Here is a 12,882-nt window from a genome sequence, read left to right on the forward strand (position 1 = left end):
CACCCTAACCTTTCTTCTTTAGGGATGGCCTAATCTGTTGATTGTAGAATAGTACAGATTTGGGGGTGAAGCTGATGGGAAAGTGGTATAAAGCAGTAAGTCTAACTATAATTGGATGTGAACTTCATTTCACTATACCACAAGCATGCTCTATCTCATGTGTGGCAGTGAATCAGTGAAGCATCCCAGTCTCATAATTTAGGTTCAGCGTTTTTAGAATGATTTCTTTTCCTGTTTATCTGATCAAATGAATAAGCTGGATTAACCATAATTTTTTAAAAAAATGGTGAAAAAGCTCACTGTTTTTCACTGAATATTTTGGAGTCATTGCACTTGCATCAAAGGAAATTTTCTGTGTAGATGGTCTAATAATGCCATATGTCTTAATTTTTAGTACTTAGTGAAGGAAAAAAATAGAACAGCATTCCTATTTCAAGATATTTCTCAATGTCTTTACCCTAAACCTAAAAAATTAGAATGTTATGTTTGAGTTTCCGTGAAAAAGATCTTCTTTAATTGGTTCAGTATACATTTTTGGTTATTTTACATTCCTATTTAGTCTATGGCAAGTCATTGCTTATTCTTTATACACAGATGGATGTTTTTTATATGTAAATATTTTATGCCTTTGATTTTATTTATCTTAAAAAACAGGCTACAGAAAAAAGACAAGAGGTTATAGATATTAGACAGTTGAACCAAGAAGGTTAGAAGGAACCAGTAATTTACTGTGAATTTTTCTGTATCTTTCTTTCCCCCTTCCAGAAATTCCTCTCTTATCTTAAATAAAGAAATGTAACTTTTATAGGGTGACTAAAACATTTTGTGGTGACAACTGCCTGATGATCAAGGTTTTTAGCCTGGTATTTGAATGCTAGTCAAAGATGCTGAAACAAGCCTAGATCTTATGAAGAATGCAGTGACTGTTTGTATTGCAGTTTTTTGAATACTTGTTAGACCACCCTGATTTCAGGACCTCCAACAGAAAAACAATAGGCATTTTGGCATCTACCTATCTTTTGTGCTCCAAGTAAATTGGGACATTGCACAATTTAGTTCTCTTCTTCCTACTCATAAAATGTATGCTGTCTCTTAGGTAAATGTTTCTGAGATAAGGTATTTATATTCTGATCTTTTTTTTGATAAGTCTTTTAAATTTCTACATTTATCAAAACCTTTAATGATTTTATTAAAAATGCACCAAATTAGTACAAGTGTGAGACATTATCTAGGGCACTGTTGTCATTAAGAATGATTGAGCCACAATCCTTCAGTTTGTGAACCTTGGTTGGATCTTAGATTTTTAAAAAGTAGATATTTTGGGGGTAGTGTAGGATATTTTAACTGTGGAGTACCCATTGGGTGTTATAAAATTATTGTTAATTTTCTTAGCTATGATCATGGTAGTGGTTAAATATAAGACTGTACTTATTAGGAGATGCTTGGCCTGTGCACTTAGGGGTGAAGTATCTGCAATTATGTTTCAAATGCTTTAGTAAGAAAAAGAAATAAAACGTATATAGAGGGAGATTAAATATGGCAAAATATTAATAATTATTGAATTTAGGTGATGGGTGTTCATGGTAAAATTTTAACCTTTCTGTATTCTCGAAAGACATCAGAATACAAAACTGGGGACAGGAATTAGACTTATACACTTTTATATAATTTTAATTCCTTTTAAAAATTTCTTCTTAAGATTCAGTGAACTCTAAAGTATGTGTCAGTTAAATGAATCACTGGGAGAAAATGGTTCTTTTATAATGTTTCTGTTGTACTGTGTCAAGGTGTATCTTTATTTTTAAGCGGCCAGAAAGTTTAGAGCCAAAAATCATTTTTTAAAAAATAGGTAAGGTAAAAAGAAATTCAGTGAATAAGTAAACTTTTCTCTTTTGAGGGCATTTACTCCTGTCATTTTCATTTAGTCTGATGGAAGAGATAGACGGGTCATTTAAAAATTTTACAGTTCTTGAACTTTCATAAGAGCCATTTTAGAGTTTAATTAGAGTTTGACTCCATGACCCTGGAAAAGTGACTTGGGGTGTACTGGGGGAAAACATTTTATTTTAGATAAATGTATGATGCCTCCTTTGTGAAGTTTTCCCTCTGAGTTTCCATTCTTCTTCCCTTGTTAGAATCAGACTTCTTGCTGTAAGAGAAATATTAACCATTTTATTTACTATTTTAGGTCCCTTAATTTGGTAATTTTTAGAATACTGGAGTTTAGATTTTCCTGAACTAAGTAACTTAGTGTTCATATAAGAGTCAATTATATTGTTAATATGTTACAGTGTGCATTTTTGTCCTAAAATTTGCATTTAATTATAGTTTCTTTTAATTTAGCTAAATAGAGGCCATTTTATACATATAGAAACTTATTCCTTAATACCTTATTTAAAGAACCAAAACTTTTCACAGTAATCCCATAGATGAAGGCCTTATGTAACACACAAGGAAGTTCTTAATAGATTCAAAGATTCCCCATAGATTTGCATTCAAGAAGAGGTACACATTTTTCTCCTTGATTATTACCCAAAATAAGAAGAGCCCAGAATTAAGTCATGTATGAAACTTAATATGCCTCATTTTTAGTACTGATTTGAAAAGTGATTAGCAGGCAACTTCATAATAAAATTCATTACTTTTATACCTTATTGTAATGTTTTTTTCTTTGCCCAACCAAAAAATGGTTTAAATTTATGATTCATGAATTTTTCTAACTGAAGACTAAAAGAGTCTGATTGACAAGAAGTAGATAGTATGTAAAAGTTCTTTCTGCAAATTTCTTCACTATTTTTTGAAATGGAAAATGAATTAGTAATGTATTGTAAGATTATAAAAAAACAATTTGAGTTTTCTGTTTTATAGTTGAAAATTGAGAAAACCATGAAAGAAAAAGAAGAACTGTTAAAGTTAATTGCTGTTCTGGAAAAAGAAACAACACAACTTCGAGAACAAGTTGGAAGAATGGAAGGAGAACTTAACCATGAGAAAGAAAGATGTGACGAACTGCAAGCAGAGCAAAAGGTTAGTTGTGTCTTATGTAACTGATTGGAGTTATAGTATATTGTCTGAAACCCACTTTTTTCAGGAACTGAACCAGTTAAAATGAGTGAAGACCACATGTTGAAAAAAGTAGCATTTAGATAGATGTTTGTATGAGAATAGGTCATAGCCTATCAACCTTCTGTCATAGCCTCTTTTATGTTGTGAATGGTTAAAATACTTTTAGATTTTTGGTATCAGGCTTGTGACATTGTCCCCAACAACTGTTTCTAGATGCTTTACATCTAATTGTAGAATACTTGATTGATCTTGGGGAGAGGGGTTAGAAATACAATTAGGAATGATAAACACTGAATAAAGGGAAGAATAGAATAAAGTAGTTAAAATTACTTTTCTAAAAAGCAGAATTTAGTGAAATAAGATGTACTATTAGAATTCTGAAATCCTTGATATGAGAAATGCAATAAATTATACTAAAAACCACCTAATTAAAAATTGGCACAATTTCTTAATCTAAGAAAAAAAGTATAAGCGTAAAACAGTGTGGCTTGATTAGAGATACAAATGGATTTAAGTCAGTAGCCAAAAACAATGGAAAAAAACAATCACCTAATTTATTTAATATTTTCATAAGAAAATTTGTTAGTTTCGACAAACTTGCACAGATTATGATTATACATATCACAGTCTCACATATGTTGTAACTAGTTGGATATGCTAATGTCCATTGACAGGATTGATCAATTGTTCCCTAAGGATGGGGTCTGTTCCATTATTCTTTTGTGCAGCAAGACCTAGAACAGTTGCTTAATAATTGTTAATTGAACCATTAGTACAGTGATTCTCCATAGGTTTTATACTACAGTGAAGTGGTTGTATATTGCACACCTGAGCAGAGATTATATACAGATAGGGCTCAAACTGAAAAGATTTCTTTAGCCTTATTCTGTTTGTTTGAGGATTGCTTATTTGAGTTAGAGGGTAAACATAACATATAGCAATGTATACAGTTGTGAATCTCCTTATAAACATCTGTAAAGTCTTCTGTCCGTATTACCATTAACCTTTTTAGTTTAAACTACGGTTATTCCCCCAATTTTACTCTTGGGGAATACTTGCAGTCCTGCAGTAGGAGTATCCTACAGTAGGAGTAAGATACTCTATTTGGTTAAGGAACCACTTTTTTTGAGGGGGAGGTGACTGTGGGGCATGTGGGATTTTAGTTCTCCAACCAGGGATTGAATCAGTGCCCTCTGCAGTGGAAGCGCAGAGTCTTAACCACTGGACCACCAGGGAAGTCCAAGGAACCACTTTTTAAATTTGAACTTTTTAAGCAGGTGTACCAAATATTATATTATAAATGTTATGATAAAATCTCATTGTATGTGCCTAGCTTGACTATTAGGACATTCAGCTACATTTTTAATTCAATTGTTATAACTCCTTTGCTATCCTTTGTATAATCCTTACCCTTCTCTTTCTATTCTTCACGCATTTCTCTCGATGTTTGTACCTGGATTTGATAGTTTTCCAAAGTGGCCCATTACAGCAAGAACTTAGCCCATGAGATCAAGAATACCCTGAAATACATGGCCTTTAAGGTTAGACTCTGATCGCCTTGAAATCCAAGGGAAGAAAGGATGATTTGCAAGAGTAGGAATGGCAGAATGAGAGGCCTTCAATTGCGTGAAATACTGATGTACATTAGGCCATTTCTCTGGTTCAGTTGAGTATTAGCTGAGATTTAAACAGTCTCAGGTTCTCTCTGCTGTCCAGGTGACAAGGGGTTAAGCAGTACAGGCAAGACTAAAGATTATTCTGACAGACTTAGATTGAGAAAGTGGTAGATTGAGGTCAAAGGATTAATGAAGCAAAATCTGTAGGAGATTGTGGCTGTGGTACCCAGAAGAGATCTTTGGAAGTTTTTATGGCAGCTCATAAATCTGATGACAGTCACTAATCTTGAAAGGCACTTCTTCCTTGCTGCTATCCTTCCATTGGGATATACTCTCTGGGAAGATGAAGTATGTGGAAGTGATTTTTAAAAATATGTTATACTGTAGAAAATGGTGATAAAAGGACCTAGAATGGTATTGGTTACGTAATAGATGCTCACTAACGTTAAGTAGCTATTATTGTTGTATTAATTTTCATAGTGATAGACCAGAGAATCATCAAGGAAGAACTAAAATATGAAGAGTGTCATCCAAGAGGAATAGAAATTGACAGCATTTTCCCCAGATTTTAAAAGTATTGATAATACTTGTATAATGTTATATATAAACAATTATGAGTTATATTTTGGCAATTGCTTATTTCTGGGGATAAAATAACATGCTTGCCAGGAGAGAGAGTTCTTCTTTGTTACTAGTCGTGGGGCTTCTAGTTTTTTATGAATTTGCTCTTTACTTCCAAAATTATAGTCTCCATCTTAATCAGGGAGGCCTGCTGGGCAGTTAGAACAGCTCAGGAACTTTCAAACCCGGGTTAGTTGCGTGGCTTATTAAATCTGTGACATTTCTTGGCATCTGTTTAAAATCTATTCCATGGTATGAATTCTGAAAAACGATCTTCATATAATAGTCCTAAAGGGCTTCTCTTTGAGGTATGAGTATATAACCTCTGAATATCTGAAGGACTATTAATATATTTACAATTCATTTAAAATTTTATAATAGTATACTAGGAATGATCTATAGAGAACTTCAGTTTCTTCATGGTAGAAGAAATATATTGCATTTTCATTGTTTTATAAAATATGATTAACTTATTACCCATTCAGTACTTGACAAATACTAAAACAAATGTTTATAATAATTAAATGTTTATAAATAAAATCTTCCATCTTTTGTAAACATTGACTTTTCTCATTGTAAAATACCACTAGAGGGAACACTCATTTTGTAAATTAAAAGAATTGGACAAGTTAAGATTATCAAAACCAATTGGTATAAGTGATGCGTTTAATTATATTTAATATTGGCTCCTTGAAGGTATAAGGTAGGATTACAAAGTAGATTAAAACTGAAACCAAGTAATATTTATAAATTGAGAGCTATAATTTATATTTTGTATTTCCCCTAGATTATTTTAATGTGATATATATGTTCCATTATTCATGTATACTCTAAATTTTAAAAGTAACAATTTTCATTAAGGATAATTTTTACATTCATTTAGTTCAACTCCAAAGAAGTGTGGATTTTTCTCTCCTGTAAAAGGCTGATTAATAAGAGTAACTCATATAATACTTTTAATGTAAGCCAGGTGCTATTCTGAGTGTTTTTATGTCTGTTAACTCTCTTTATACTGTGAAGTGTAGGTTACTTAACCTGCCTACAATTGAACAGTTTATATAAGTGGTACAGGCAGGCAGTCTGGCTCCAGCCAGTGCTCTTAATCACACTGTATACTATACCAGTGTTCTTAATGACACACTATACCTACTGCTGAGGGCTTATCTAATTGATCTTTTTTAAAAACAGCTTTGTTGAGATGTAATTTACATACCCCAAAGTTCATCACTTTAAAGTATAAAATTCAGTGGTTTTTATTATATTTATAGAATTGTGCAATCATTACCATAACCTAGTTTTAGAGCCCCCAAAAGAAATCTTTTTTTTTTTTTCTGAGCACTTAGAACTATTTTATTTACAACACTGAAAATAACACACCTACCTGTGTCCTGAACAAAGAAGTGAGTGGAAATTTCTCTAGTGTTCTAAGAGGCAGGTTCCACTCATAGAATTCAGCACCTGCTAGGGCTGGCACTTCCGCAGCCCCACAGGACAGCAGTGGCCAGCAGGGACCTCAGCGTGGGGGACCCCTGATCCTTGGGGCCCAAGGTGGGGATCCACCTTCCATTCACACTGTGGCACTTCGGTCAGAAGAGGCCCCTGTTCAGGGGCAGAAACCTGGTCCCTGTGTGCCTGCTCAGCTCCTCGAGAACCTGCTTCTCCTTCTGGTACCGCTTCTGCCACTCGGCCTCCGTGCTGTGTGTGAAGCCCAGCAGGTGACAGAGCCCGTGGGTGGCAGTCACAGTCAGGATGTCATAGTAATCTTCATTTTCTTTGCAGTGCTGGAAGATATACTCCACTCCCAGGAATATGTCTCCTAAATTATACTCATCTGGAAAATCAGGCTGGGGAATTTTGCCTGCTTTCAGATCCTTGTGAAATGGAAAGGAAAGCACATCTGTTGGGGTATTTTTGTCTCTGTAGATTCTGTTAATTGGCTGAATCTTTCTGTTGTCAACACAGACGACCCCCAGGTCGAACCTCTGCACCCACAGGGCTCTCCGCACTGCCTGCACCTTCTTGCGGAGCCGCGCCCGCCTCAGGGGCACCGCCCGCTGCAGGTTCCTCAGCACCAAGATCATTACCACTGGAGCCCTGCCCCAAAGGAAATCTTGTACCTATTTGTCATCACTCTTTATTTCCCACAAGTCCCGGGCAACCACTAATCTAAGTTTCCGTCTCTATGAATTTGCATGTTTTGGACATTGCATACAAATGGAATAATGTGTGGCCTTTTGTGACTAGCTTCTTTCACTTATAATGTTTTCAAGCTTCACCCATTTTATAGTATGTGTCAGCAGTTCGTTCTTTTTAATGTCACATGATATCCCATTGTATTAGTCTTTTTTAACCCCCAACTTCACATTTATTAGACTTGCGTAAAAATTAGCAGGTTGTATGTATAGTCTGTGTGTTCTTGTTTTTGTTTTGGAGTGCTAGATATATATTTGAAATTAGAAGATTGAAAACTAGATATATATTTGAAATTAGAAGATTGAAAATTGTATGGTATTGAATCTTGTTTTCCAAGTAGGACTAAAATGGGCTGTGATCCTGTTAAGTTTTCTAGTTAGTTTAGTTTATAATTTTTTGGTGTCTAAACTATGAATTGAGTTTTTTTCATAAAATAAATTATATTCTTTTTTTTTTTTTTGCGGTACGCGGGCCTCTCACTATCATGGCCTCTCCTGTTGCGGAGCACAGGCTCCAGACACGCAGGCCCAGTGGCCATGGCTCACGGGCCCAGCTGCTCCGCAGCATGTGGGATCCTCCCAGACCGGGGCACGAACCCGTGTCCCCTGCATCGGCAGGCAGACTCCCAACCACTGCGCCACCAGGAAAGCCCTATATTCTTAACTTGAATATTGGTAACTTAAGATGTACTTGAAGATATTTTAAAACCAATTTCTTTTGTGGGGTACTAAGTCAACATTGCTTAAACAATATGAGGAGCATGTTATGAACTATTGTATATATTCATATTGTTTTGGTTCTTAAGTTTTACAAACTAGGTAGGGTACCTTGAGACATTACCAGGCATTTGGGAGTTATAGGTATAGGAGTGAGAGAACATGAAAGATCTCTCATATGATAGTGGCTCTGGCTAGTGTGGACCTCTTCAACTATCTTTATATTTTTGGCTTTCTTTAGCCTTGCGTTGGATATCTGGTTTTGGACAGAGGTAGTTTAAGGCATTTAAACTGCTTAATGTATGGATTGCCCCGGTTGCTTGTGTGTGTGTGTGTGTGTGTGTGTGTGTGTGTGTGTGTGTGTGTGTGTGTGTGTGTGTGTGTGTGTGTGTGTATATAATATGTAGAATTGCTAAAAACCAATTTTGAAGTTAGGATATCATTGAATTTCTAATTCTCTTTTACCATTTTTTTTATTGAGAAGACACAAAGGCTTAATTTTAATGCATAATTTAATGTGTTTAGCAATACGTTTCTTTAAAGCCAGTTACTTTCATTTTGCGCCTGATTTGCTAAGTAATAGTTTCAGAAATTCATAATATTTTGTTTCTAAAATATATTTATACACTTTGAACTAGCTCATAATCTTGTATAGACTAATACAGAGGTGTAACATGAAGCATTGTTTTTTAACATCTTTGTTGGCGTATAATTGCTTTACAGTGTTGTGTTAGTTTCTGCTGTACAACAAAGTGAATCAGCTATATGTATACATATATCCCCATATCCCCTCCCTCTTGCGTCTCCCTCCCACCTTCCCTATCCCACCCCTCTAGGTGTCACAAAGCACCGAGTTGATCTCCCTGTGCTATGCAGCTGCTTCCCACTAGCTATCTGTTTTACATTTGGTAGTGTATATATGTCCATGCCACTCTCTCACTTTGTCCCAGCTTACCCTTCCCCCTCCCTGTGTCCTCAAGTCCATTCTCTACGTTTGCGTCTTTATTCCTGTCCTGCCTCTAGGTACATGAAGCATTTTTTATAGTTTGTTTCACAAGACTTGTAGCATTGAGTATTTTTCATTCAGTTTCAGGTATAATTGACCAAATTGTAAGATACTTAAAGTGTACATAATGATGACTTGAATATGTATAAAGGAAAAGATTGTGAAAGGATTCCTCCCATCTAATTAATTAACACATCTTCAACTACATATTTATCTTTTTTTTTTTTTTTTTGGCTGCCCCGCATGGCTTATGGGATGTTTGTTCCCAAACCAGGGATCGAACCCGTGCCCCCTGCAGTGGAAGCACGGAGTCCTAACCACCGGGCTGCCAGGGAATTCCCCTATTTATCCTTTGTGTGTGTGTGTGTGTGTGTATGTGTGTGTGTGAGTGTGTGTGTGTGTGAGAGAGAGAACATTTAAGTTCTCTCTTAGCAAATTTCAATTATACAGTATAGTGTTGTTAACTGTAGTCACAATGTTATACATTAGATCCTCAGACTTTATTCATCTTATAGCTAAAACTTTGTCCCCTTTTATCAACCTCCCTGCCCCCCACCCCTCAGCCCCTGGCACCCACTTCTCTATTCTTTTTCTATGAGTTTGACTTTTTATTTAGATTATTCATATAAGTAGATACCATGCAGTATTTGTCTGGCGTATTTCACTTAGCATAATGCTCTCAAGGTCCATCCATGTTGTTGCAAATGGCAGGATTTTCTTCTTTCTTATCACTGAATAGTATTCCATTTTTTTACGTACCACATTTTCTGTATCTATTCATCCACTGATATACATTTAGGTTGTTTCTTTATCTTGATTGTTGTGAATATGCTGCAGTGAACATGAGAGTGCAGATAAATCTCTTCCATATCCTGTTTTCATTTCCTTTGGGTACATACCCAGAAGTGGGATTGCTGAATCATATGGTATAGTTTTAGTTACGTATTGTTTTCCATGGTGCCTGCACGAGTTTACATTTCCACCAGCAGTGCACAAGGGTTCCCCTTTCTCCACATCTTCACCAGTATTTTGTTATCCCTTGTCTTTTTTTTTTTTTTTTTTTTTTTTGTGGTACGCGGGCCTCTCACTGCTGTTGCCTCTCCTGTTGCGGAGCACAGGCTCCGGACGCGCAGGCCCAGCGGCCATGGCTCACGGGCTCAGCCGCTCCACAGCATGTGGGATCTACCCGGAGCAGGGCTCGAACCCGTGTCCCCTGCATTGGCAGGTGGATTCTTAACCACTGTGCCTCCAGGAAAGTCATATCGCTTGTCTTTTTTTTTTTTTTTTTTTTTTTTTTTTTTGCGGTATGCGGGCCTCTCACTGTTGTGGCCTCCCCCGTTGCGGAGCACAGGCTCCGGACGCGCAGGCTCCGGACGCGCAGGCTCAGCGGCCATGGCTCACGGGCCCAGCCGCTCCGCGGCATATGGGATCCTCCCAGACCGGGGCACGAACCCGTATCCCCTGCATCGGCAGGCGGACTCTCAACCACTTGCGCCACCAGGGAGGCCCCTCGCTTGTCTTTTTGATGACAGCCATTCTGATAGGTGTGAGCTGATATGCATTGTGGCTTTGATTTGCATTTCCCTGATTTTGAGCACCTTTTCATGTACCTTGAGCACCTTTTCATGTGCCTGTTGGCCATTCGTATGTTGTCTTTGGAAGAAAATGTCTTTTCAGTTCCTCTGCCAATTTTTAAATTGGACTGTGGGGTTTTTATTGGGGGGCGCGGCTGTTGAGTTGTGTGAATTCTTTAAATATAATTTTGGATATTAGCCTCTTATCAGATATTTAATTTGCAAATATTTTCTCCAATTTCAGAGGTTGCTTTTTCATTTTGTTGGTGGGTTCCTTTGCTGTGCGGAACCTTTTTTAGTTTGATGTAGTCCTGCTTGTTTATTTTTGCTTTTGGTATCAAATGCAAAAATTCATTGCCAAGACCAAGGTCAAGGAGCTTATTACCCCCTGTGTTCTCTCCTAGGAGTTTTATGGTTTCAAGTCTTAAATTTAAGTCTTTTATTCATTTGAGTTAATTTTTGTTTATGGTTTAAGATGGTGGTCCAGTTTCATTCTTTTGCATGTGACTGTCCAGCTTTCCCAGGACAATTTGTTGAAGAGAGTACCCTTTTCCTATTGTATATTCTTTGTTCCTTTGTTGTATTGATAGATTGATTGAACACACATGCACGGGTTTATTGCTGGGTCTCTTTTCTGTTCCATTGATCTGGTGTAACGTAAATCATTCAATTTTAATTTAAAAAGCAACTTAATATAAGTAAAATATTACCATCCTAAATTTTTTCTTCTTATTTAAGAACGTATATGAAACCCAACATTAAAAATTACTTGTCTGGGCTTCCCTGGTGGCGCAGTGGTTGAGAGTCCGCCTGCTGATGCAGGGGACACGGGTTCGTGCCCCGGTCCGGGAGGATCCCACATGCTGCAGAGCGGCTGGGCCTGTGAGCCATGGCCACTGAGCCTGCGCGTCCGGAGCCTGTGCTCTGCAACGGGAGAGGCCACAGCAATGAGAGGCCCGCGTACCGCAAAAAAAAAAAAAAAAAATGTCTGTGGAATGTATACACGTTCAGGAAATAACTTAGACATTTATAGATATATTTGTAGCCTTTCTTCCCTCTCCTTTTTCTACTCCAACCAAAAAAATTTAATCCTTTGGATCTGGAATTTTCTTGTAAAGCTAGAATTTTTTTTAACCATTTATTTATTTATATTTAATTTTTATTTTATACTGGAGTATAGTTTTTTTTTCTTTTTCTGTTTTTTCTTTTTGAAGAGTGCAAGGGCCGTGAGCGCCCTGGAACCCCGGCCCACCCCCCACGCCGAGGGTGGCAGAGGACTCGGATGCGGACGCGTCCGGTGGCACACGTGTGCCACCGCCGCTCCGGCCCCGCACGGCCCCCCCGGGAAAGGGGCCTACGGGGCCGGCCCTGTGACATACCCCGCCTCTCGGTCCGCACCCGCCTCCCCCTTTCTGGAGTATAGTTGATTTACAGTGTTGTTTTGTTTCAGGTGTACAGAAAAGTGATTCAGTTTTACATATATATATATATATATATATATATATATATATATATATATATATATATACACATTCTTTTTCAGATTCTTATCCCATATAGGTTATTACAGAATATTGAGTAGAGTTCCCTGTGCTCTTCAGTAGGTCCTTGTTGATTATCTATTTTATATATAGTAGTGTGTATATGTTAATCCCAAACTCCTAATTTATCCTTCCTCCCAACATTTCCTCTTTGGTAACCATAAGTTTTTTGTTTTTTTAATTTTATTGATTTATTTTTTTTTATTACTCTGTTGGGTCTTTGTTGCTGCACGCGGGCTTTTTCTAGTTGCGGCCAGCAGGGGCTACTCTTTGTTGCGGTGCGTGGGCTTCTCCTTGCGGTGGCCTCTCTTGTGGAGCACAGACGCTAGGCGCACGGGCTTCAGTAGTTGTGGCACGCGGGCTCAGTAGTTGTGGCTCGCAGGCTCTAGAGCACAGGCTCAGTAGCTGTGGTGCACAGGTTTAGTTGCTCCACGGCACGTGGGATCTTCCCGGACCAGGGCTCGAACCCGTGTCCCCTGTATTGGCAGGCGGATTCTTAACCACTGCGCCACCAGGGATGTCCCCATAAGTTTGTTTCTGACGTCTGTG

The 12,882-nt window shown here is 37.5% G+C and overlaps 2 protein-coding genes across 5 annotated transcripts in view; one reads left to right on the forward strand and one right to left on the reverse strand.

The window, feature by feature from the left end:
- Window positions 1-12,882, forward strand: part of TAX1BP1 (Tax1 binding protein 1) — a 90,727-nt gene that overhangs the window by 22,899 nt on the left and 54,946 nt on the right. For both annotated transcript variants that reach the window (XR_009533337.1, XM_060107770.1), the window contains exon 5: window positions 2,869-3,027. Coding sequence is in view for 1 of the 2 variants with exons in the window: in XM_060107770.1 (XP_059963753.1) it covers window positions 2,869-3,027 (159 nt within the window). In the remaining variant the exon portion in view is untranslated. The remainder of the gene's footprint in view (window positions 1-2,868; window positions 3,028-12,882) is intronic.
- LOC132496343 (endoribonuclease YbeY-like) lies at window positions 6,890-7,384 on the reverse strand. Of its 3 annotated transcripts, none has more exons than XM_060108687.1 (2): window positions 7,314-7,384; window positions 6,890-7,049 (listed from the first exon to the last, which is right to left on the reverse strand). In XM_060108687.1, the coding sequence occupies exons 1-2, from the start codon at window positions 7,382-7,384 to the stop codon at window positions 6,890-6,892; spliced, it is 231 nt and encodes a 76-aa protein (XP_059964670.1). The 3 variants fall into 3 exon arrangements, with proteins under 3 accessions (XP_059964670.1, XP_059964669.1, XP_059964668.1); XM_060108686.1 differs by having other exon boundaries at window positions 6,890-7,174; window positions 7,310-7,384; XM_060108685.1 differs by having other exon boundaries at window positions 6,890-7,045; window positions 7,175-7,384.

This window comes from Mesoplodon densirostris, chromosome 9 (genome assembly GCF_025265405.1).
Source record: "Mesoplodon densirostris isolate mMesDen1 chromosome 9, mMesDen1 primary haplotype, whole genome shotgun sequence".
NCBI lineage: Eukaryota > Metazoa > Chordata > Mammalia > Artiodactyla > Ziphiidae > Mesoplodon > Mesoplodon densirostris.

Bases quoted from the DNA above. Each gene is read 5' to 3' on its own strand.
- LOC132496343 (XM_060108685.1), bottom strand. From the start codon at position 7,384: ATGATCTTGGTGCTGAGGAACCTGCAGCGGGCGGTGCCCCTGAGGCGG. The intron at 7,046-7,174 runs GATCTGAAAGCA...GACATCCTGACT, and splicing joins TTTCCTTTCCATTTCACAAG to GTGACTGCCACCCACGGGCT.